The following is a 26372-nucleotide window of genomic DNA, read 5'->3' as shown; positions in this document are numbered from 1 at the left end:
ATAAAGAGGAGAAAAATAAATAGAATGGGTTTTAAATCTGGATTAATATTAGTATATTTCTCCCGCCAAAGATCCTTAAAGGCAAATAAAAATATGAACACAAATAAAATGTTAGTGTTTTGCATTGTCTCATAAATCCTTTTTTGTTTAATAATAAAATACATTTGTTGGTTACTAAACCAAATATAATAATGATTTATCATTTTCCAGACTTTAAAAACTAACTGTTTTTACTTTCCTATATACATATAAAATATATATTCTTCTATATTTATTTCAAGTTTTTTATATTTACTGAAAAATTGTGTACAAAAATAATATTCAGTTTGAGTGTTCACATGTTTTTACACAAATTTACCAATGGATGGAAACTGTGCTTCATACTGAAAAATGTTAGTTTAAAAAAAGTACACAATTATTACATTGTGGGTTAAATTAACATTTTGTTTTAAATGTTTTATATTTAGTGTTAAAATGTTCTAGTGTATTATTACTGACTACATATTATTAAGTCAAACCTCTGTTGTTCTAGTTTCAGTGCAGCTGTTGAGTCAGATCAGTTCCTCTCCAGCTGAGGAGGTTTTTGTACGACGTTATATCACTGTGTGAACGGTCTGCTGGTACCCTGCTGACAGTAATAAACTCCTGAATCTTCAGCCTGAACTCCACTGATGCTCAGAGTGAAGTCAGTGTTAGATGATTTACTTCCACTAAAACGATCTGGAACTCCAGACTGACGGGATGTAGCGTAATAAATCATGAGTTTAGGAGCTTCTCCAGGTTTCTGAAGGTACCAGTGGAGGTTGCTACTAACAGATGAACTGGTTTGACATCTGATAGAGACGGTCTGTCCTGGAACAACAGACTGAGATTCAGGAGACTGAGTCAGGATGATTTGTCCTGATGAACCTGTAAAACATGAGAAAGAGGAGAAGGGTTACTGAGACACATCCAGCTTGGAGGAAGATGATCAGCCTCCAAACAGAAGAGCATCATCTCTTTAACATGGAGAGCAGATGGAAGAAGGTAAACACTGCTTGTTTCAGTGTTGCTCCATCATTGTGCTGGTGAACCTGGTTGAGTCCTGAAGCAAAGTTTTCAGAAGAGAGTCTCACCCTGAACAAGGAGCCCCAGGGTGGCCAGCAGGAGAATCACAGACATCATCATTGTGCTGCCGGCGTGTCAGTGGTTCTCTGAAAGGCCTGGACAGCCACTGATCAACACTGGCCTCTTAACGGCTGGGAGCAGAGAGGCAGGACACATATGCAAACACACAGAGTCAGTCAACTGGAGCTGTCCTCAACAGATCATGCATGGAGATTAGCAGAAACTCAGAATGATGTGGAATAATTGCAGGTTATTTTAATATGTCTTTATTTTTTTTAATGAAGTCATCATGAAAACCGGTCAATAAATATAATACAGACAATGTAGATAGGATAATAACGGTCACATCCTTCACTAAAAATCACGCAACATCTTTAGTTACAGTTCAAATAATGCCATTGAAACTGAAGTAGGTTTTAAAGCACCTTACTTTATTTTGAAGAATGTTTACTTTTTTTAGTCTTTAACTGACGACATGACTGTAACAAACAGTGTTAATGTTTTAAAAGACTTGATAATAAAAATGTTAGTGTTAGAATAACATTTATATTCTTCAAAATTGTTCAATTATCAAGATTTACTGTATTGAAGCAACTTATAATAACATAATATTGAATAACTGGTGCCATATTTAACAGTATAATTGCACTGACAATATATCAAATATGAAACTGCAGCTTTATAAAAAGTTTCATATCTGAACATCCCTAAATCTTTAATGTATTGTGTTGTATTAAAATTTCCGAAAAATAGAAATTCTGCATTTGGTTTGATTTTTCAGGTGTGTAAGGGTAAACGTGGATCAAAAGAACATGATATATCAAGTAAGGATCAAAGAGCTGCTATTACTGTAGTAAGGGAAATGACAGTGTACGTTTCTATACTGTAGAGATAGGCCTGTGTATGTTGCCCTCTGTGTCACTGTGTGTTAGGCCGAAATGATCTTGTCTTAATTGGTCAATCTAAAAAGTTTGTCACTATGCAGATGATGCAGTGGTGTAAGTTACAGCTGCTTATTCAACTTATATTGTTGAATCTGTAAGAGTCCTTTAAATGTAATTATTGTTGTTTAAAACTAAGGCAAACATAATTATGGTTTTCAGCTAATGCTGTCAGATTTGAACTAAAAGCATTTAGATGATATTTTGTACAAATGTTGCACTAAATCCCACTGATTGATAATGGTGAGGTGAAGTGTCATAAATGGCTCTTTGTGTTTGTTCAAATATTTCCCCACAGATTGTCTTATAAATGTTGAACAGCTTTTGTTGAGAGTTGAGAGTTCTCTTTATGCCTTCTACCCATAGATCAGGGCTTATAGTCTGCAGGCATCAGCTCCTGGAATTATGGTTTCATAAAGATGTTAACAAAGGCTTTTAAATATTTCAATGCTTCTGGTAATGTTTGTTAAACTTTTACAAATATTATCGGTGAGTGTGTGTGTGTGTGTGTGTGTGTGTGTGTTTGCTTAGTGAACTGTAACAGTCTCTACAGTAGCTTCCAGCTGCAGCAGTCAGTTCAGTTTGACTGAGGGAGGTTTTTGTACGACGGTTTTTCACTGTGTGAACACATACTGGCTGTTGATGTAGTGATAACTCTGACAGTAATAAACTGCTGCATCTTCAGCCTGGACTCCACCGATGCTCAGAGTGAAGTCAAGCCCATTCCCTGCTCCACTGCCACTGAATCTGGAGGAGACTCCAGTAAATCTGTCTGATGTATAGTAGATCAGAAGTTTAGGAGCTTCTCCAGTTTTCTGTTGGTACCAGGCCAGGTAATATTGAGAACCAGTATGGTGGACAACTTTTGGACTGGCTTTACAGTCAATAGAAACAGTTTGACCGAGCTGCACTGACTTGGCTGCTGGCTGAGTCACAACAACACTTTGTCCCACAGACCCTGAGGAGAGAGAAGAAACACTGGACATGAGATGGTGAGGTGGAACTCAGCTTCACTCCAAATGGTTCTCAGATCACAGAAGAAAGATCTCCCTCACCCTGAGTGAAGCAGAGGAGAGTCCAGATGAGGACGCAGATCAGAGTCATGTTGGTGGTGAGGAGGATTTCTGTGGCTTCTGTTGTCATGAAGGACAGCTGTCAGTCATCCAGTGTTCAACTCTCAGGACTATAAACTCTCCCAGAGCACTGGAGCATGGTGCTGCTGATGCAAAGTGGCTCTCTATGGAAATGCTCTGACTGACTCCAACAGGGACTGGGATTACTCTGAGGAAGATGTTCCTCCACGGATCAATCACTTTATCACAGGATTGATCAGGAATGTGTCAGTGATCATATTATTTGAGGCTTGACGAGTGTTCATTAAGAAAGCTGTTTGTCGTCTTTAAATTTATGCCGGAAGAAAAGTGTTTTTTAACAAAATATAATAAATGAAAAGATGTAACTACATAAATGTGAGGAATAATGGTGTTGTTTCATAAATAATGAAAAATGAAGTTGTTAATAAAAAACAGGGAGAGTTCATATTGAGATTGTTGTGACAGAGTCAGAGAGCCGTGTCTCTACATTGAGAGGTTTTTGTACGGCGACTCAACCAGTTTGTATCACTGTGGTGGACTTTTGGTGGAGGAACCAGACTGGATGTTGGAAGTAGGTTCAATCTTTGATGTTTTTTATTAATTCACAACCAACTACTTCTTTCCTGAAAGTACATTTTCCTCTAAAAACTCAAACATGATGATTTTACATCTGGACGAATAGTTTTTACAACAGTTTAGTCTAAAAACCAAGGTGTAGTTTTTTATTAGAAATTAAATCATGGAGGTAATTTTTACTATAATGTATTGCTGTAGATGAGAAGTGGTGTATTTAGATTTCTAGTTGAACGTTGAGGACTTGTTTGTTAGACAGAGAGTCAGAGAGCCGTGTCTCTACAGTGAGAGGTTTTTGTACGGCGACTCAACCAGTTTGTATCACTGTGGTGGACTTTTGGTGGAGGAACCAGACTGGAGGTTGGAAGTAAGTTTCTGCTTAAAATATTAAATATAGTATCACCTGTTAAGGCTAAAATTAGTTTGTGTGAACATTTGTAGTACATATACATTTTTAATGGGCTGATATAAATTAATTTACAGACTCAGTTTTAGTGCTTAATTCTTTAACCTTGAACTTGAGCTGCACTGAGCTTTTTTTTAAACATGTGCATTTAATCTGTTAAATGTGAACAGCATGAACTGAAGCAAACATTAAAAAACAACCCTCATACTTTTAAAATGTTTCCAAACTTCACCTTCCATTTTGTCACTGAGTCAAATTTATTTTTAATAGTTTGACTTAAGACAAAAATACTTTATGTAAAATGTGAAAAATCGTTGACATTGTCTCAAACAGTCTCAAATAGTCCTCAAAGCTCAATTTGAAATATTGCAGACAGTTCTCTGAAGTACATTGTGTTTAAATCTTGTCAGTTTTTTATGGCCGATAATGCCTTTGAACTGTGGATCTCATTAACTTTTAACCTTGGAGAGTTTTGACAGTAAATATGTTTAAATGTTCCAGGACTTTGACCAACCGAGTGTAAATATATTCACACCACAATTTATTGTTTTCTTCAAACAGTAAACAATATAAAGTGTGATTGTTTTATTTGTAGTGTAGTTTAAAGTATTCAGGTCAGATAAGGACTGTCTGTGCTGATGTGCATGAGAGGTTTCTTTAAGGGAAGTGAAACAATGTGTGAGTGAGTGACTGGTGGAGCAGAGAAACCATCTGACTGAAACTCCTTCAATGAGTAAATCCACTCTTACACAGTAAAGGTGTGTGGCATCCGATAATATAATAATTTCCCAATAATAAAGTTACTCTTTTTGTAATTTTGCACTTAACTTGATTGACTTGTTAGAAATGTAATAAAACCGAATAATGTCATAGAATGTCCTGAATGATATTGTTATAACATTTTCCGGAATATGATATAACTTATTTGATGAGACTGGTAACGTCTGAAAGACTTTTGTTGACAAAATGTGTGTTTTATTGCATTTTTGCAAATTTGTTACATTTCCAGGAGATACTACATTTTGGGGGAATTTAACATTATCAGGTGCTACAAGGTGTCCAAGCTGCTGGTGTTTGATTGACAGCTGTGTGGTCCCTGTCCTCTAAGCTGATCGGTGTCTCCTATAGGTGATGTCCGCCCCACCCTAACGGTGCTGCCCCCCTCCACAGAGGAGCTGCAGCAGGGGAAGGCCACGCTCATGTGCCTGGCCAACAAGGGCTTCCCCTCAGGCTGGAGTCTGGCCTGGAAGGTGGACGGCAGCAGCAGCAGCAGCTGGGAGGAGAGCAGGAGCCCCGGGCTGCTGGAGAAGGACGGCCTCTACAGCTGGAGCAGCACCCTGAGGCTCCCTGCAGACCAGTGGAGGAAGGTGGGCTCTGTGACCTGTGAAGCCACCCAGGGCTCCCAGGCTCCGCTCTCAGAGACACTGAGGAGAGACCAGTGTCCCCAGTCCTGAGCTGACTCACTGGGACTCTGCTGCTGCTTTGACTCTGGGACTGTCTCTCTCTGTTATTTCACATCTTAAGATATTTACTGGCTTGTTGCCGTGTTTCAATATTATTCTCTGTTTCCACATAATAAAGACGAGTTCATCAAATCACTTGTTTTTATGTTTTATTATCATCAGAATGTCGTTATACATTTTCTCTTCATTTTTTCAGTGAATGTATATTGCTTCGTGATGGTTTAACAAAGGATGTGTAGGCTCATATAATATAGAGACATATACACTGTAGAATGAAGGGCTTTATGAACTCCTCACTACAGTTTGATCAGGACAAACCAGCGATGGTCGTAGTGTGAGTCCATCATTTGTTGTCACAGTCGATATGAACACCTTCATAACTGAAACTTTCTCTGCTATAGTCGTTAGTGATGTAAATGTGATAATAAAACTTTAATACAAAACCCATGGTAGGAACATTTAAATTATAAATCACATGTTATTACTGAAGGCTGATAAGGGTTAGGACTGTAATATTGTAAATGTTTTAGGGGTTTTCAAAGAACATGCATTATTACTCGAATAAAATTAATAAATATGTGGAAAATATTCTGTAAATAACAAGCACAGTGTCATCATTATAGAGAGAAATACAATTAGTTTCATGAGCAGTTTCTTAATCTGGATTATCATTTAGAATCTTTCTGATGAAGAAACAAACAGGTAGCTAAAGTGAACTGGAGATATGACAAACATACATAAATTAAATGTTAATAATTTAAAACTTTTAATTTATCCTTTTTGGTATGAATAATAAATTATATTAATTGATGAACAAAACACAAAATGGACAAATTAGTAATTTTCATGATTTAGATTTGTTTTAAAGATGTGTCTGTAGAGAATATAAGAATATAAATGTAATGTATTATAGAAAGAAGTACCTGCCGAAATATTATGTTAATTCTCGACCTATGTTTAAATTGATTTTGCTTCTAAGTTTGGAAAGACCAAAGGTTATTGGTAAAACAGGTGCCTATCTGAAAAAAGTCCTACCATTGTTTAAGTAGCGTTTTTGTTCACACCATGCCGTAAACAATTGTTTTGTTCTGTTATTATTTGAATGTTTTGTGCTCCATTCCATGATACTATGGTCAAGAGCTGTAAATAAATGAAATGTAATAATAAACATTTGGAACAAAACCCAGGAACATTTTAATGATAAATCATTTGTTATTTATGAATATATATATAGAAATAGAAATAAAGAGGAGAAAAATTAATAAAATTAGTTTTAAATCTGGATTAATATTAATATATTTCATCCGCCAAAATACCTTAAAGGCAAATAAAACGATGACAAAAAGACAAATACAATTTTATTTTTGTGCGTTTTTTCATAAATCCTTTTTGGTTTAATAAAAAAATCCATTTGTTGGTTACTAAACAAAATATAATAATGATTTATAATTTTCCAGACTTCATAAAAACAAACTGTTTTTACTTTCCTGTATAAATATAAAATATTCTTCTATATTTATTTAAAAAAAAATATTTTACTGAAAAATTGTGTAAAATATAAAAATTATATTCAGTTTGAGTGTTCAAATGTTTTTACATAAATATACCAATGAATGGAAACTGTGCTTCATACTGAAATATGTTAGTTTAAAAAAAGTACACAATCATTACATTGTGGGTTAAATTAACATTTTGTTTTAAATGTTTTATATTTAGTGTTAAAATGTTCTAGTGTATTATGACTGACTACATATTATTAAGTCAAACCTCTGTTGTTCTAGTTTCAGTGCAGCTGTTGAGTCAGATCAGTTCCTCTCCAGCTGAGGAGGTTTTTGTACGACGTTATATCACTGTGTGAACGGGAAGCTGTTACTCTGCTGACAGTAATAAACTCCTGAATCTTCAGCCTGAACTCCACTGATGCTCAGAGTGTAGTCAGTGTAAGATGATGATCCACTTCCACTAAAACGACCTGGAACTCCAGTATGACGGTTTGTAGCTGAATAAATCACGAGTTTAGGAGCTTCTCCAGGTTTCTGAAGGTACCAGTGGAGGAGGTTACCAACAGTTGAACTGGTTTGACATCTGATAGAGACGGTCTGTCCTGGAACAACAGACTGAGATTCAGGAGACTGAGTCAGGATGATTTCTCCTGATGAACCTGTAAAACATGAGAAAGAGGAGAAGGGTTACTGAGACACATCCAGCTTGGAGGAAGATGATCAGCCTCCAAACAGAAGAGCATCATCTCTTTAACATGGAGAGCAGATGGAAGAAGGTAAACGCTGCTTGTTTCAGTGTTGCTCCATCATTGTGCTGGTGAACCTGGTTGAGTCCTGAAGCAAAGTTTTCAGAAGAGAGTCTCACCCTGAACAAGGAGCCCCAGGGTGGCCAGCAGGAGAATCACAGACATCATCATTGTGCTGCCGGCGTGTCAGTGGTTCTCTGAAAGGCCTGGACAGCCACTGATCAACACTGGCCTCTTAACGGCTGGGAGCAGAGAGGCAGGACACATATGCAAACACACAGAGTCAGTCAACTGGAGCTGTCCTCAACTGATCATGCATGGAGATTAGCAGAAACTCAGGATGATGTGGAATTATTGCAGGTTATTTCAATTTCTCTGACATTGTTTTGCAAGAGATGTTTGTCCAAGAATTCATCATGAAAAAAAATCAATAAATATAATACAGACAAAATAGATAGGACGAGAACAGTCACATCCTTCACTAAAAATCAAACAGCCTCTATAGTTAAAGTTCTCATACAGGCCATTGAAACTGAAGTAAGTTTTAATGCATTTTACTCTATTTTGAAGAAGGTTTACTTGAGCTTTTTTTAGTCTTTAACTGACCACATCACTGTGACAAACAGCGTTAACGTTTTAAAAGACTTGATAATAAAAAAGTTAGTGTGAGAATGTTAAAATAACATTTATATTCTTAGAAATTGTTTGATTTCAAGATTGACTGTATTGAAGCAATGTAAAATAACATAATATTGAATATTTGGTGCCATATTTAACAGTATAATTGCACTGACAATTTATCAAATATGAAACTGCAGCTTTATAAAAAGTATCATATCTGAAAATCCCTAAATCTTTAATGTATTGTGTTGCATTTCTATTTCAGAAAAATTTAAATTCTGCATTTGGTTTGATTTTTCAGGTGTTTAAGGGTTAAAATTGGATCATAAGAAACTATCAGTGATATCACGTAAGGATCAAAGAGCTGCCATCAGTAAAGTAAATGACAGTGTACGTTTCTATACTGTAGAGAAAGGCCTGTGTATGTTGCCCTCTGTGTCACTGTGTGTTAGGCAGAAATTATCTTATCTTAATTGGTCAATCTAAAATGTGTGTCATTATGCAGATGATGCAGTGGTCTAAGTTACTGCTGCTTATTCAACTAATATTGTTGAATATTTAAGAGTCCTTTAAATGTAATTAATGTTGTTTAAAACTAAAGGCAATTATAATAATTTGTTTCAGCTCCTGCTGTCAGATTTTAACTAAAAGCATTTAGATGATATTTTGTACTAATGTTTAACTAAATCCCACTGATTGATAATGGTGAGGTGAAGTGTCATAAATGGCTCTTTGTGTTTGTTCAAATATTTCCCCACAGATTGACTTTTAAATGTTGAACAGCTTTTGTTGAGTTCTCATGTTTCCTACCATCCATAGATCAGAGCTTATAGTCTGCAGGCGTCACCTTCTGGAGGAGGAATTACTGTTTCTGTCCTGACCTGGAAAAACGGCTTAAGAATATTGATAACACAGGTTTTTAAATCGGTCAATGCTTCTGTTAAAGTTATATCAGTGTGTGTGTGTGTGTGTGGTGGTGTGGGGGGGGGATAGGGGGTTCAGTGAACTGTATCAGTCTCTGCAGTATCTTCCAGCTGCAGCAGTCAGTTCAGTTTGACTGAGGGAGGTTTTTGTACGACGGTTTTTCACTGTGTGAACACATTCTGGCTGTTGATGTAGTGATAACTCTGACAGTAATAAACTGCTGCATCTTCAGCCTGGACTCCACTGATGCTCAGAGTGAAGTCAAGCCCATTCCCTGCTCCACTGCCACTGAATCTGGAGGAGATTCCAGTAAATCTGTCTGATGTGAAGTAGATCAGAAGTTTAGGAGCTTCTCCAGTTTTCTGTTGGTACCAGGCCAGGTAATATTGAGAACCAGTATGGTGGACAACTTTTGGACTGGCTTTACAGTCAATAGAAATAGTTTGACCGAGCTGCACTGACTTGGCTGCTGGCTGAGTCACAACAACACTTTGTCCCACAGACCCTGAGGAGAGAGAAGAAACACTGGACATGAGATGGTGAGGTGGAATTCAGCTTCACTCCAAATGGTTCTCACAGCACAGAAGAAAGATCTCCCTCACCCTGAGTGAAGCAGAGGAGAGTCCAGATGAGGACGCAGATCAGAGTCATGTTGGTGGTGAGGAGGATTTCTGTGGCTTCTGTTGTCATGAAGGACAGCTGTCAGTCATCCAGTGTTCAACTCTCAGGACTATAAACTCTCCCAGAGCACTGGAGCATGGTGCTGCTGATGCAAAGTGGCTCTCTATGGAAATGCTCTGACTGACTCCAACAGGGACTGGGATTACTCTGAGGAAGATGGTTCTCCACGGATCAATCACTTTTTCACAGGATTGATCAGGAATGTTTCAGTGATCATATTATTTGAGTATGGTTTGATGACTTTGGATGAGAGTTCATTAAGAAAGTTGTTTGTCGTCTTTAAATTTATGCCGGAAGAAAAGCATTTTTTAACAAAATATAATAAATGAAAAAATTTAACTACATAAATGTGAGGAATAATGGTGTTGTTTCATAAATAATGAAAAATGAAGTTGTTAATAAAAAACAGGAAGAGTTCATATTGAGATTGTTGTGACAGAGTCAGAGAGCCGTGTCTCTACAGTGAGAGGTTTTTGTACGGCGACTCAACCAGTTTGTATCACTGTGGTACACGTTCGGTGGAGGAACCAGACTGGAGGTTGGAAGTAAGTTCAATCTTTGATGTTTTTTTATTAATTCACAACCAACTACTTAATTCCTGAAAGTACATTTTCCTCTCAAAACTCAAACGTGATGATTTTATATCTGGACTTTTAGTCTTTGCAACAGTTTAGTCTCAAAACCAAGGTTTAGTTTTTTTTTAGAAATTAAATCATGGAGGTAATTTTTACTATAATGTATTGTTGTAGATGAGAAGTGGTGTATTTAGATTTCTAGTTGAAATTTGAAAGTTGAGGACTTGTAGTTGTAGTTTGTCAGACAGAGTCAGAGAGCCGTGTCTCTACAGTGAGAGGTTTTTGTACGGCGACTCAACCAGTTTGTATCACTGTGGTACACGTTCGGTGGAGGAACCAGACTGGATGTTGGAAGTAAGTTTCTGCTTAAAATATGAAATATAGTATGACCAGTTAAGGCTAAAATTAGTTTGTGTGAACATTTGTAGTACATATACATTTTTAATGGGCTGATTTAAATTAATTTACAGGCTCAGTTTTAGTGCTCAATTCTTTAACCTTGAATTTGAGTTGCACTGAGCTTTTTCTAAACGTGTGCATTTATTCTGTTAAATGTGAACAGCATGAACTGAAGCTAACATTAAAAAACAACCCTCATACTTTTGAAATGTTTCCAAACTTCACCTTCCATTTTGTCGCTGAGTAAAACTAATTTTTAATAGTTTGACTTAAGACAAAAATACTTTATGTAAAATGTGAAAAATCGTTGACATTGTCTCAAACAGTCTCAAATAGTCCTCAAAGCTCAGTTTGAAATAATGTGGACAGTTCTCTGAAGTACAAAGTGTTTAAATCTTGTCAGTTTTTATGGCCGATAATGTATTTGAACTGTGGATCTCATTAACTTTTAACCTTGGAGAGTTTTGACAGTAAATATGTTTAAATGTTCCAGGACTTTGACCAAACGAGTGTAAATATATTCAGACCACAATTTATTGTTTTCTTCAAACTGTAAACAATATAAAGTGTGATTGTTTTATTTGTAGTGTAGTTTAAAGTATTCAGGTCAGATGAGGACTCTGTCTGTGCTGATGTGCATGAGAGGTTTCTTTAAGGGAAGTGAAACAAAGTGAGTGACTGGTGGAGCAGAGAAACCATCTGACTGAAACTCCTTCAATGAGTAAATCCACTGTCACACAGTAAAGGTGTCCCAAGATGCTGGTGTTTGGTGGACAGATGTGACTTAATTGGTCTTTTATTGTATTTTCGATCAAGTTAGGTGAAACAATTTTAGTACATTTTAAGGAGAAACTACATTATATTAGGGAATTTAACATTATCAGGTGCTACAAGGTGTCCAAGATGCTGGTGTTTGATTGACAGCTGTGTGTTCCCTGTCCTCTAAGCTGATTGGTGTCTCCTCTAGGTGATGTCCGCCCCACCCTGACGGTGCTGCCCCCCTCCACAGAGGAGCTGCAGCAGGGGAAGGCCACGCTCATGTGCCTGGCCAACAAGGGCTTCCCCTCAGGCTGGAGTCTGGCCTGGAAGGTGGACGGCAGCAGCAGCAGCAGCTGGGAGGAGAGCAGGAGCCCCGGGCTGCTGGGGAAGGACGGCCTCTACAGCTGGAGCAGCACCCTGAGGCTCCCTGCAGACCAGTGGAGGAAGGTGGGCTCTGTGACCTGTGAGGCCACCCAGGGCTCCCAGGCTCCGCTCTCAGAGACACTGAGGAGAGACCAGTGTCCCCAGTCCTGAGCTGACTCACTGGGACTCTGCTGCTGCTTTGACTCTGGGACTGTCTCTCTCTGTTATTTCACATCTAAAGATATTTACTGGCTTGTTGCTGTGTTTCAATATTATTCACTGTTTCCACATAATAAAGACGAGTTCATCAAATCACTTGTTTTCATGTTTTATTATCATCAGAATGTCTTTATACATTTTCTCTTCAGGTTGTCAGTGACTTTATTAAATTCAGAGAAAAATATAGTGACTGTATATTGCTTCGTGATGGTTTAACAAAGGATGTGTAGGCTCATATAATATAGAGACATATACACTGTAGAATTAAGGGCTTTATGAACTCCTCACTACAGTTTGATCAGGACAAACCAGCGATGGTCGTAGTGTGAGTCCATCATTTGTTGTCACAGTCGATATGGACACTTTTATAACTGAAACTTTCTCTGCTATAGTCGTTAGTGATGTAAATGTGATAATAAAGCTTTAATACAAAACTCATGGTAGGAACATTTAAATGATAAATCACATGTTATTACTGAAGTCTGATAGGGGTTAGGACTGTAATATTGTAAATGTTTTAGGGGTTTTCAAAGAACATGCATTATTACTCGAATAAAATTAATAAATATGTAAATAAAAAGCACAGTGTCATCATTATAGAGAGAAATACAATTAGTTTCATGAGCAGTTTTTTAATCTGGATTATCATTTAAAATCTTTCTGATGAAGAAACAAACAGGTAACTAAAGTGAACTGGAGATATGACAAACATACATAAATTAAATGTTAATAATTTAAAACTTTTAATTTATCCTTTTTGGTATTAATAATACATTACATTTATTGGTGAACAAAACACAAAAATTACCAAATTGTGTTCTAGACATGATTTGAAATTTTCGCGAAAGAGAAAAAAACGTGTCTGTCATAATAAACCTTTGGAACAAAACCCATGGTAGGAACATTTGAATGATAAATCATCTGTTATTTGTGAAGTGAAGAGAAATAGAAATAAAGAGGAGAAAAATAAATAGAATGGGTTTTAAATCTGGATTAATATTAATATATTTCTCCCGCCAAAGATCCTTAAAGGCAAATAAAAATATGAACACAAATAAAATGTTAGTTTTTTGTATTTTTTCATAAATCCTTTTTTGTTTAATAATAAAATACATTTGTTGGTTACTAAACAAAATATAATAATGATTTATCATTTTCCAGACTTCAAAAACTAACTGTTTTTACTTTCCTATATAAATATTAAATATACATCCTTCTGTATGTATTTCCAAATGTTTATGTTAACTGAAAAATTGTGTAAAATATAAAAATTATATTCAGTTTGAGTGTTCAAATGTTTTTACACAAATTTACCAATGAATGGAAACTGTGCTTCATACTGAAAGATGTTAGTTTAAAAAAAGTACACAATTATTACATTGTGGGTTAAATTAACATTTTGTGTTAAATGTTTTATATTTAGTGTTAAAATGTTCTAGTGTATTATGACTGACTACATATTATTAAGTCAAACCTCTGTTGTTCTAGCTTCAGTGCAGCTGTTGAGTCAGATCAGTTCCTCTCCAGCTGAGGAGGTTTTTGTACGACGTTATATCACTGTGTGAACGGTGTGCTGCCACCCTTCTGACAGTAGTAAACTCCTGAATCTTCAGCCTGAACTCCACTGATGCTCAGAGTGAAGTCAGTGTTAGATGATTTAATTCCACTAAAACGATCTGGAACTCCAGAATGACGGTTTGTAGCTAAATAAATCATGAGTTTAGGAGCTTCTCCAGGTTTCTGAAGGTACCAGTGGAGGTAGCTGCTAACAGATGAACTGGTTTTACATCTGATAGAGACAGTCTGTCCTGGAACAACAGACTGAGATTCAGGAGACTGAGTCAGGATGATTTCTCCTGATGAATCTGTAAAACATGAGAAAGAGGAGAAGGGTTACTGAGACACATCCAGCTTGGAGGAAGATGATCAGCCTCCAGACAGAAGAGCATCATCTCTTTAACATGGAGAGCAGATGGAAGAAGGTAAACGCTGCTTGTTTCAGTGTTGCTCCATCATTGTGCTGGTGAACCTGGTTGAGTCCTGAAGCAAAGTTTTCAGAAGAGAGTCTCACCCTGAACAAGGAGCCCCAGGGTGGCCAGCAGGAGAATCACAGACATCATCATTGTGCTGCCGGCGTGTCAGTGGTTCTCTGAAAGGCCTGGACAGCCACTGATCAACACTGGCCTCTTAACGGCTGGGAGCAGAGAGGCAGGACACATATGCAAACACACAGAGTCAGTCAACTGGAGCTGTCCTCAACAGATCTTGCATGGAGATTAACAGAAACTCAGGATGATGTGGAATAATAGCAGGTTATTTTAATATGTCTTACAATTTTTTTACGAGAGATGTCTGTCCATGAAGTCATCATGAAAACCGGTCATTAAATATAATACAGACAATTTAGATAGGATAATAACGGTCACATCCTTCACTAAAAATCACACAACACAGTTACAGTTCATGTAAAGGCCCTTGAAACTGAATTAATGACAGACATTACCCAGAAGCAATATAGTAAATGTAGTTTGCATCGAGTTTTATAAATCTTTAAAACTTTTTTATTTTTAATTTGTGCTCACCCTCCCCACAAACCGTATCCTTACTCAAATTCACAAACTCCAGATTCCTGCCTATTTCTGACATTAATATTTTGCAGATATTATTTTTATTTTTAAGATACATTCAAGTGAAGGGAATATTCCTGAGCATTTCAAAACTAACTTTAAAGCAAATTCTCAGGTTTACTCCTAACTTGTCAATCTTTCAATGTTCATTGTCCTACATTTCTTACATGCTGAAGTTTTATTCAATATGATTCTTTTTCCTCAAAATGTTGGTTGGTTTTTATATGTATCCACGTTATTTTATTAGTTTACTTTAAATTGTATGAGATATTAATGATATTTTTGTGATAATTTAATTTTTTTTGTTTTTCAAATTAGGCTTTAAATAAAGTATTTCTTTTTGCCTCTCCCTGCACTGTATGAATAATTGCAACATGATGATTTTCAACAGATTTTTCCCAACAAAATCTACATCTGCAGCCACACATTGTATATATATCGTCCCTCAAATAGTATATTTATTTTATTTTATAATAGATAATTATGTCTGTATTCCTATACAATGGAAAACACATTTCTACAGTTAAAGTGTCTTATATTAACCGAAATAGGAAATGTTGGTTCTTCAAATCTAAACTAATTAAATATTTGCAGGTTTTTACATACAACCATATTTTTTTTATTTCACCCTAAAGGGAAAAGTCACATGCTTTTCCCATCTGCCTGCTGAAAATCGTTTGGTGTCATTAGAAGATGTTAATGTCATGTTCTTAAACTTTTAACCCCTCATTATCACACACACACACACACACACACACACACACACACACACACACACACACACACACACACACACACACACACACACACACACACACACACACCGGTGGAAACATTGAGCTGATTTACTAGATATAGAGGGTGTCCTCTGGAAATGCACCTGTCTAACTAAATATCTTCACCTCATCACTTGATGTTGTGGGAAAGACTTGAGGCAGTGGTGGATAATGCCATCTTTAGTAACTATAGCTTCTTGTCCTTGAAGGCCACCGTAGCTTCTTTAAATTCTTTCTACGAGGAACTTTTAAATATTATTGAAACAGTCAAATTTTTCCTCTGATGATCATAAATGACATGTAACAGCAAACGAGACCATCAGTGCAAATTAGCGATGGGGCCGATCCGGTCCAGTATCGGTATCGGGTCCGATATGGCCGAAATCTGCGTATCGGATATCGGACTGACAGCTCCGATATTAAAATTCGATTTTTTTTTTTTTTTTTTTACTATGTAACATGCGCCGACGTTCGGTGGAGGGAGAGAGGACATCACTTTATAATTTGACATACAGTACATATGAGTTTGTTAGCCAATGAGCTAACCAAAGCTAATCCAAGTCAAGGAAGTGGAGAGGCTTGTGACAAATTCTACTATGTAAAATACAGCCAGAGTGAGAAAGACTGTTTAGACAAACAGACCACCACATATTCTAGTGGGGCAGAAGTGATCATTGAGAAGGATTTCTGCCTTTAAGATAAACCTATATGCATTTGTGTATATTTATTGCTCTTTTAAATTAGAATTGCTTAAGCCTTCCTATACATAACATCACCACCAACGAAAAAATGTATAACAATTATGATATCGTATCGGTCAGTATCGGTATCGGCCAATATCCAAACCCCAGGTATCGGAATCGGATCGGAACTAAAAAAAGTGGATCGTCCCATCCCTAGTGCAAATAATGCTATTTTTACATAGTTTTTCTTAATGCCGTAGCCTGTCAAACATTACATTTCTGAGCTATGGTTTTCGCATTTGTGGCACCTCTATGGGTTTTGCTCTAAAGGCCTTGGGGGACAGGCAACCACATGTGTTCTGCACATATCCAGCAACTTTTATGATGACTGGACCTATGGTCAATGAGTTATGGCCAATTAACTGCTAAGCTCCGCCCCTGCGTAAACGTTTTGGTCAATGGCGGCCATGGTTTTCAAGATTTCTACTAATCTTTTATAGACATCTGTATCTCATTCCCCCGAGGCTTTATGATCAATTCGTGTTGATCGCTTAAAATTTGAGAAAGTTGTGGTGAAAAACCTGTTTTTCAGTTTATGCAAATTAGCTAAAGATATTTCAAGGCGGACTTACATGGACCAAGAGGCTTTTTTGTACAGCACCCTCATGTGTACCTGTGTGAGAAATGTCAAGTCAATCGGACTAACGGTGTGAGGGGCGTGGCCTCTTAAACTTTTTAAATCCGGGGCAGGATCCTCAATGAATTGAGGACCAGCACTTAAAAAGTATGGGGGAGAACAATAATTGTAGACTTAATAATACATACATACATAAAACATAAATAAAAAGTTTTGACTCGGGTACAAAACAGACTCAATGTAAAGTGCAATATATATGTTTTATTTATGTTTAATCATCACAAAAATAAAAAAATAATCAGCTTCAAGTGTTGTTGATTTCACACTGTTAAGGATTGATTGATTAATAACATGGATAATATTTCTTCAAACTGAATGAATTAATTCAGTTTGCAGATTCCAAATTTACTGTTTACATGGACGTTAAGAATGAATGGTTATGAATGGATCAGATGGTCAAATGCCCAAAGCCTTCGATCAGTTTGACACGTGCAAAGTGGTTCTGCCTTTATTTACTTCCGTCAGAGCGGACTGTTGCAATCTTTATTTGTTAAATTTTTTTCGTATACTTGTTTAAAAAGTGAATTGTTCCTGACTTGCATAACAATCCCTCCGATGAGACTAAAATACCAAATAGTTTGAATTAAAAATGTTGTGTCTGATGAGGTCCAGTTAGTGCACAGGCTCAGAACAACATAGCCAGAAGGTAATCGGCTTTAATCATTTATATGGAACTATTTTTCTATTGATTGGTTTATGAAAAGGTTTAAATCGCCGCTCTGCAACCCAATGAAATGTGTCGTTCACCTTTTTCCTTTTAATTCAGAATAGAGACTTTATATGGAACGGTTTGATTCGGTTTGGCCTTGATCCAACATTCTTAATTGGATTATGAATGTCCATGTAAACCCAGCTAGTGACTATATCTGGTTACATTGATTAGCGTTGATTTTCTGTTAATGATTAAAATGAAAAAAAGTAAAAAGCTGCGGCGACGTCGTCTTCTGCTCCTCAAAACCCTGAAGACACAAACAGAGAAACATTTATCGATCAGAAGATAAAGACCATGGCTGTGTTCCAATCTCTATTCTTTACTTTCTGCTAATTAGTATGGTAGAAAAAAAGATTTAGGATATCCCAATTCTTGTGGCCAAATTCTGACCCACAATCCAATGCGCACCAGAAGTGACATCACATTGATGAGACAAGATCAAGGCGCAATGATATGATGACATAAATGAGTTAAAGTATGTCCCAATTGTAGCATGCTGCATGCTAGCTAGATCATTTTTATGGTCAGATGTAGTATGTAGAATAGAAAAAAATAAAGAGTATGTGATTTGGAACGTAGGGCATGTTTCAAAGAAGAACAGATGTGTTTTTATTAACGGGAAATACTCACAGCTGATTGGTCCGACAGCAACAGCCAGCTGGTCGGAGGAGTCTGCGGACCGAGCCTGACGCCTGGAACAGTTCTAAAAACCGAGTAGAAGTTTTTATAGTTAATTTATTTTGTTTATTCACAAATACCATATTTGTCGAATCCTGGAATTTTCTGTAAATTTTGCAGCTGATTTCTAACGGGATCGTCCCAATGTTCCCAATGCAGGGGAGAACGGGGTTATTTGTCACAATCGTTATATCTCGGAAACAGAAGGCGCTGTCTGTGAAATTTTGGTATGTTAATATCCAGAATTGAGATCAGAGGTCACCTACGTAGTCTTCCTTGGAGTTAGACTGCTGAATTTGAGGTGAGAGGACTGTTTGTGTTTTTCATGTCAAATTGAAAATATTTAGCTCCTCAGTATTTTTCTTCTAGGCTTTTACACATTGGGTTTATAACAAAACACTTGTTACCCTAAAAAAGTGTGAAGGGTAAACTATAGTTTAGATTGTGGTTAGCAAGCTAATTAGTTGTCAGATGGTTGTTCTCAGGTATGTATTGCACCAAATAGGATGTTCCTGAAATTGGCGATTAGGTTCAGGCATCACAGCTGGGTGGTTAGGTGTAAGGGGACAGGGAGAGGTTAGACTAGGAGTGACACACGCAACCACACGCACACACACACACACACACACACACACACACACACACACGCACACACACACACGCACACACACACACACACACACACACACACACACACACACACACACACACACACACACACACACACACACACACACACACACTAACCCAATGAAACCTGAGATTGATACACTCCCGATAAGAGTATTGAAAACTTGACCTTTGACCCTATTTGTTTTTTGAAAACTTTGCAGCACATTTCTGATGACCACTGACTGCTCTAGAGTTATTTATTCAACTTTTATTTATCCTCGAGAGACCAATTGAGGGGTTAGTGACCCTCATTTACAATGACGTCGAGTTCAAAACAAATTCAAAGGAAAAACAACAATACATACACAATATTCAATGCAAATACATCAAATACACAACAACAGGTGAAGAGAAGAAAACAATTGAAACATTTACACTGTGGTGAAGAGTGGCAGCAATTAAAATTAAATGGGTGAAAGTACAATATAGCCTAATTAAAACAGTTACAGGTAGAGTTTGGCAGATTTAAGATAGTTTGTTTAAATTGGTTAAAGGATATGAGGACAGGACAGGTGCACTCAAATCAAATCAGTTTTATTTCTACAGCCCAATATCAAAAATAGACATTTGGCTCAGTGGACTTCACATTCCGTAGAGTCTGACACCCTCTGCCCTTAGACCCTTAGCTCGATTGAGGAAAGAAAGGAAGGAATCCCTCTCCCAGGACAGACATCAGGCAATAGATGTCAAGTAAACAGAACATAATATAAAATCACAAAGGAATACAATCAATGACAAATTGTCAAAATGTTTACTTCACTCACCGGGCTGCAGGGGGCGCTGCTGCGGTCACACATGCTGATGCTGCAGTGCAGGTAAACGTCCTCATAGGTCCCGTGGTACAGGAACAGCAGAGCAGAGAAACGAGCTCGCAGAGAAGCACCGCTCTCTATCACCAGCACATGACGACGGTCAACAGCACACCTGGAGGGAGCAGCCAATCACACAGCAGCTCAAATTCTATTGTTATTTAGCTCTAAGGGTCGGATTTTTATTATACATTGAGAGGGACACTCCCCCCCAGTATTCAAATATGCTCAAAATGTAGCAACATATTGTTGTAAAAAATATGAGTAAAGAAGAAAATTGCTTTTCCATGAGATGCACACATCCTCAATCTAAATAATTATTGTTTGTTTTTATAATTTAGAATGACAGGAGATAAGTTAATAAAATTTCAAAAAAATTTTGGGCAGATTTGGTCCAACCCCTGTGTTGTTCCCATGGCTACAGCCTCGTTTAGCTAAACTTTTGCCGTGAAAATCTGCCCTCTAACTGGCAATAAGGATTCTTCTACACAGGTAATATTTAGTGGATCATAGAGGAACTGCAGTCACTTAAAAACACTACACTCAATCAAATATAGAAATTCTCAAAAGGACTTCAGGATCTTTAAACATGTTTCCCGACGAACAATCCAAAACACAACAGATAGCAGTTTGTGGCCATTATAATGTACACTTTCAATTGCTTCAGTTTATTGCATATTGCAAATATTGTAAAAAAAAAATCCTCATATTGCACATTTAAATTTCGTATTTTTTTGTTGTGCCTTACCTTTTAGAATGTATTCATTGTAAATATTACTTACTTATATTATCTAATTGTATCCCTTAGTTCTAGTGCACTGTGGGTCGGAGAGAGACATAATTTCGATTCCTCTGTACGTCTGGGACATAATGAGGAAATCGACGATAAAGCTGGATTTGACTTTGACTTGAGTTTTGACTGTGATGGTCACCTGTTCTTGATCAGGAAGTGTTTGCGTGGGTCGCTGGCGTTGGGAGAGTTTGTGAAGTAGCAGGTTTCCAGCAGCAGCCCGAAGCCGTCGTATTCGGTGTTGTTCACGGACACAGCGACGTGCAGAGCGGAGCCGAGCGGCAGGCGGACGGGGCCGGCCGGGAACGCCTCGCTGAAGTCTGGCCTCGTGTACAGAGTCATGGAGGCTCTGGTGGGATCGCCCGCACGCACCACACCTTCCCCACTGGCCCTGCAAAGAGACGACAAACACAACGGTAATGAACGTATTTGAATCAGGCTCAACATTGATACGCTCCCAATCAGGCTTGAACATCATGGGCGACCGTGTCTCAGGTGGTAGAGCGGGTCGGCCGATGATCAAAGGGTTGGAGGTTCGATCCCCGCACTGCCACGTGTGTCATGGTTGTTGTGTCCTTGGGCAAGACACTTCACCCACCTTGCCTCGTGTGAATGTCGATAGTTAGCCTGCTGCTATCGGTGTATGAATGTGTGTGTGAATGGTAACGTGGGAAAGGAAAACAGGTCTCCCTTGATAAAGAGTCTTCGGTCTCAATGGGATTTACCTGTAGGAATAAAGGTTAATAATCATTGTGACGTGGTGAAGGTGGTGAACTCACGGCGGCTGGTTTCCGATGGCTACGTCCAGGCTGGTGATGTCATCCAGCGGGAAGTCGCAGGAGAACGGGAAACTCGTCGGGACAGAGATCGATCCATTGGACCGACCGGAGGGGAACACAAACACAATGTTGGAGTACGTGACGTGGGTCCCGTTGTTCTGAAAACGACAATGAATGGACACAATGGTTTGACATGTGTTGAGGCTGATGTATGTTTGTATCAGGTTTATCTCAAATACCATTTCACAGAAAGTGGGGAAGCTTTCTAGTTTCTTGAGGACAATTCAATGGACGGCGAAGAGTGTGTGTGTCCAACCATCATGTAGCACCCTACCTCCAGTTAGTCTCTCTCCAAATACATATGTGCTGAGATAAGGGATGAGCACATGCACACATTGATAGGTGTAAAGGGGGCGCAGACATGTGTGTGGTCGGGCCTGGATGTGATAAAGGAATTTGACCTTTTTTCTAAAGACAAGTGCCTTGAATTGTTCTTGACTCTCACTGACCTTCACCACATTTCCACAGGTCTTCCTCCGGTCCACCAGGTAGGAGAAGGTCTCCTGGCCGTCCAGCTGCTGGTGGCAGCGCGGGTCGATCAGGTGAGCAGAGGAACCGTTCAGGCCTTGTTCCTCCAGGATCCTCTTTGGGACCATCAGACGCATCTGCTCCCGTCCACACACCAGCTCCGATTTAGCTACAGTTGGGAACAAGGCATTGTGGGTATAAAAGTACTTTGAGCTTCAACAACATGTAGACTGATGTCACACCACACAAACCAGCACATAGAAAATTATTAGAAAAGGTAAATTAAATATACACCAAACTTTTCTTGTGTCAAAACCATCAAGGTAAATCATGTGGAATGGTGGATGTTTCATGGTCACTCAGACTCACCTTCACACCTCCAGGTGATGGCGTCATTGCTCACACAGGTCTGAGCTGCAGTGCAGTTATTACACACCAGGGTGTTGACATCTGATGGAGCACAAAACAAATTAGTTCACCAGAGAATCTGATGGTCCAAAGGTCTGAATTATCCAAAGACATGATCATCTCCTGATACATTATATGGAATAAGGATTCCATTCGCTGTCAGTCTGAAGAACTAGACTTATAACTTTGTGCTTTAGCAGCTGAAGCCTCTGGATCTTGATCTTAGCATTTGTCTCAACTTTGATACAACAGTGTGACTGCATTGAAGGAATGCTTGTTGCTTACCTGCACAGTATGCTGTATTGCAGGGAGTGGTCCTTACAAACTTGTAGACGTAGAAGTTTCCTGGGCAGGCTTTCACATGGATTGGGTTTTGCGGGTAATGGCAGCAGCCTCTCGTATAGCTGCCACAAACCTGGGCCAAGATGATGCCTGCAGAGAGCTGCGGGTGGGGCGTCTTCAGCCACCCTGAAACCTGAGTTCCACACAAGTGCATATCAATGCATCTCTCTGGCATCTGAACGCTGCTGTTCCCGAGGAACAGACGGTACCAGCCCTGCCAGACTGGGCCACCCCTCCCTGCCTGGTCGCAGTGAAAAGGCGGTGCCCTGCGATCTGTGGCTCTCCAGGCGTCGTCTAACGGCGTGTAGTGATCACACGGGTCCATGCAGCGAGATGTGCCGTCCACCAGGAGGCAGTCCTGACCAGAAGGGCACTGTCTGCCACCACAGTTAAACCTCACGGGGCCAGCTTGGGTCGTTTGTAAATCAACCTAGATGGAGAAATCCCAAAGTGAATTCTTTTTAAATTTAACGATAGTGACATCAGTAGCGTAAAGGGTCAACATGTACCTGTTTACATTGGGATATGTTAGGAAAAAGGTAAAAAAGTTGTGTAGATTACAAAGTGTCAAAGATGATTCTTGTTTGAGACTAAATTCGATCCACAGAGCCACTAACAACCTAAAAGATTCATGCAACAGCCACTATTTTCTGCCGGCTCATAACTGACCCCTAACACCACAGATGTCAATTTGTTATTTAGAGACCTTAGGAATTTACTTAAATGGTAAAAAAAAAAAGCTTTTACTGAGAATATCATAATATCTTGTTCCAATAAAAAAGGCCTGTTTTGCTGAAGTTAAACACGTGTAAAATTTGACTCTAAAAGGGTTAAAATATAAATACCGGGAGCGCGAGGCAGAGGAGGAAGATGAAGGCTGGTGTCATGGTGGCGGTCGCTGCAGTCAGTCTGTGATGTGAAGGAGTTTACCTGTCAGTCTGTTCACCTGTTCACCTGTGGTACCTATGAGCTGAGGCAGCCGCTCTTATATTGATCACTGGGTGTGTCTCAACCTGATGCTGGTAACACGTAACCCACGTAGAGATGCTGGCACTGATTCACCTAATGTTTAACACACACTGATGAGGTGTTGGCATTGACCCAAAGAAAACGTAAGAGATTTGTCTTAGTCTCACCCTCTGACTCATAAAGTGTTTCTTGTTACGATAAACCAAGCAGGTAGTTCCACTTACATTCTGTTGGGTAACAATTGGCGATCAGTTATGAGAATCTAGTTTCTTTCTCCACTGACTCAAATCTTTGGGAGCAAGTAGCCAGCAGTGGTGGAAATGGGAGTAAAAGCCGCACGCGGCTCACATGTCTATGGTTTTTATTTTTTGGTTTACATAAAAATACAGACACCAAATACATCCCACCAACCCAACCCGCTTAAACATGGAGTACACTCACCTCTCTGACCTCTTAGACAGCGTCATGTTTTCAGACAGCGTTGGGATGCTGCTCACAGTAACCGGTTCAACATGTGTTTCTGTGAGAACAATGGCCTTCAAAGTCTAAAATTAAACTAGGTCGTTAATCTGTCATCGATCGGTTCCAGTGTTTACCGTAAAAGTTAAGCTCAGAACAGAATGTGTTGTTCTCCAGCGTTCAAAACATCAGGTGAATGAATTCCTACATGTTTGTTTCATGAGATCAGTAGTGGCTGCTTTTCTGTGTTGAGGTCACAATGAGGCATGACGCCAGCTTTTCCCCAATCCTCCTTGTCGTGGCCAGTTCTTAACCTTAGTTTTAAACTTTTCACCGTACAGGGGATCGCTCGCTGGACTCACACACTCTGTTCAATTATACTCAAGAGTCTTTCTTCTCGTTTCAGATGATTTATTTTCTTTCTTATCACAGAACATTTCCTTCAGCTTGGTGAGCATGAGCTAAGTGACGGCCTCTGCACACATCCTACCTCTACTGCGCGTCTAACTCGCGTCTGCGTCTGACTTTTTGTCACTGACCGTGTAATCAACCTAGAGCGAGCACACATCCAACCTCAGACGCACGTCAGAGGCACGTCTGCAGCGACGCTCCCCTTTACCTCAGGAGGCTCGCCTATTTTTTTCTGAGAGCCGCGCGTCTCTCTCGGGTCTCTCTGCTTTAACTGATAGAGAAATACTCTGCTGAGAGTCATGTTGACTTCATACCGGCAGCTTTCGCTGTAGTTTCACCATTTCCTGGTGTGTCCCTTTCAAAATAAAACTTCCAACAAGCGAAAATGTGGCAAAAAAAAAAAAAGGCAATGGGGCGCACGGATTACTGTCCAGACTCAATATTAGATTCAGTATAAATCATATGCATCATAAATGACAGGAAAGAACTTCATTTTTAATGGGAATTATCTATGAAAACTCTATGTAGAAAGATAGGGCTTTTAGAAGCAGCGCTGCAGCAGCAGCAGCTGCTGAGACGTTCCATGTGTGTCCGAGAAAAGTCCGAGAGACGCAGCAGTAAGGTAATGCGACGCGCTCCAGAGGTAGACGCAGGATGTGTGCAGAGGCCGTGAGTGTGAGTGTGAGCGTGAGGTCTAAAGCAGTCTCGATTCCCCCTGTTCCACCCTGTCAGTGGCTCATTTCCTCCTTCTTAACCTGGCTGCCTGGTGACCCAACCCACTCTATGCCGGCTGCCTCTAATTAGGCTATACCTCCGATCAATCCAACATAAATCTAATATTTAAATAAATAAGAATAAATCCCTTAAATCAATTAGGAATTCATTAATATAATAATTGAAATAAAATAGGTTGTAAACTAACATAGAATATGGCTCTAACACTCCTGGTCCCCTGTCACCACCGATACAGAAATGCAGTTTTCCTTCAAAAAGCTCCGGTTTCAGTGTCCGGTTGTGTGGACAGAAGGACAATTCACGCAAAGATATGGTTAGGGATGGTAGGATGTCCTAGAGGAAAGGGGGCTGACCAGTAACCATGAGGTCTCTGGTTCCTCCTCCCAGTAACCATGAGGTCTCTGGTTCCTCCTCCCAGTAACCATGAGGTCTCTGGTTGGATCCTCGGCACCGGACAGGAGGGTGTTAGTAATAAAAGTAGTGGGTGGCTGTTATTACATCTACGGTACCAACCATCTCTACCATTGTGTCCTTGAGCAAGACACTTAACCCCAAACTGCTCCAGGGGCGCTGTACTATGGCTGACCCTTTGTGAGGACCCCCTCTGGAGTGTGGGAACTTGAGAGGGGAGATGAGAAAAGATGAATTTCAATGTGTCCTATGTACAATTGACTAAAATGTAATTAACTGGGTGCCCCCCCCCCCCCCCCCCCCCGGGGCCAGCAGCAGACCCGCGGTCGTGCTCTGCATGTCACTCCCCTCTCTGCCCCATTTCACCTCTGTCTCTATCAACATGCGATGACCTTTAATAACCGCCTGTGTTTCCACAGTAACCTTCGTGTGATGTTTTTGTTCTCAAGACAACAAGCTGTCAGTCAAAGATAATAACAACCTCGATGTGTGTGTGTGTTTATAGCTGTTTGT

The 26372-nt window shown here is 39.1% G+C and overlaps 1 protein-coding gene and 6 gene segments (V, D, J or C); 2 read left to right on the top strand and 5 right to left on the bottom strand.

Moving 5' to 3' along the window:
- Positions 1-2662: 2662 nt before the first annotated feature.
- On the bottom strand, positions 2663-3152 carry LOC307264058 (immunoglobulin kappa variable 4-1-like). The segment is given in 2 exons: positions 3104-3152; positions 2663-3006 (listed from the first exon to the last, which is right to left on the bottom strand).
- On the top strand, positions 3151-5575 carry LOC307264057 (Ig kappa-b4 chain C region-like). The segment is given in 2 exons: positions 3151-3202; positions 5250-5575.
- A 1856-nt stretch (positions 5576-7431) lies between these two features.
- Positions 7432-8003, bottom strand: LOC307264056 (immunoglobulin kappa variable 6-21-like). The segment is given in 2 exons: positions 7952-8003; positions 7432-7745 (listed from the first exon to the last, which is right to left on the bottom strand).
- Positions 8004-9538: 1535 nt separating this feature from the next.
- On the bottom strand, positions 9539-10067 carry LOC307264055 (immunoglobulin kappa variable 4-1-like). The segment is given in 2 exons: positions 9980-10067; positions 9539-9882 (listed from the first exon to the last, which is right to left on the bottom strand).
- A 705-nt stretch (positions 10068-10772) lies between these two features.
- LOC307264054 (Ig kappa-b4 chain C region-like) lies at positions 10773-12325 on the top strand. The segment is given in 3 exons: positions 10773-10778; positions 10936-10987; positions 12000-12325.
- A 1602-nt stretch (positions 12326-13927) lies between these two features.
- On the bottom strand, positions 13928-14496 carry LOC307264053 (immunoglobulin kappa variable 2D-28-like). The segment is given in 2 exons: positions 14445-14496; positions 13928-14238 (listed from the first exon to the last, which is right to left on the bottom strand).
- A 2841-nt stretch (positions 14497-17337) lies between these two features.
- LOC307263829 (uromodulin-like) lies at positions 17338-23828 on the bottom strand. The gene is made up of 9 exons (XM_080045103.1): positions 23720-23828; positions 22818-23304; positions 22494-22574; positions 22106-22293; positions 21597-21754; positions 20960-21208; positions 19983-20142; positions 18499-18571; positions 17338-18115 (listed from the first exon to the last, which is right to left on the bottom strand). Exons 1-9 carry the CDS (start codon positions 23759-23761, stop codon positions 18108-18110), a joined length of 1446 nt encoding a protein of 481 aa, XP_079901229.1. The 5' UTR covers positions 23762-23828; the 3' UTR covers positions 17338-18107.
- Positions 23829-26372: the final 2544 nt, after the last annotated feature.

Source organism: Ammodytes marinus (genome assembly GCF_949987685.1).
Source record: "Ammodytes marinus genome assembly, chromosome: 17".
NCBI classification, from domain to species: Eukaryota; Metazoa; Chordata; class Actinopteri; order Uranoscopiformes; family Ammodytidae; genus Ammodytes; species Ammodytes marinus.
This window is presented reverse-complemented; position numbering and strand designations above follow the sequence as displayed.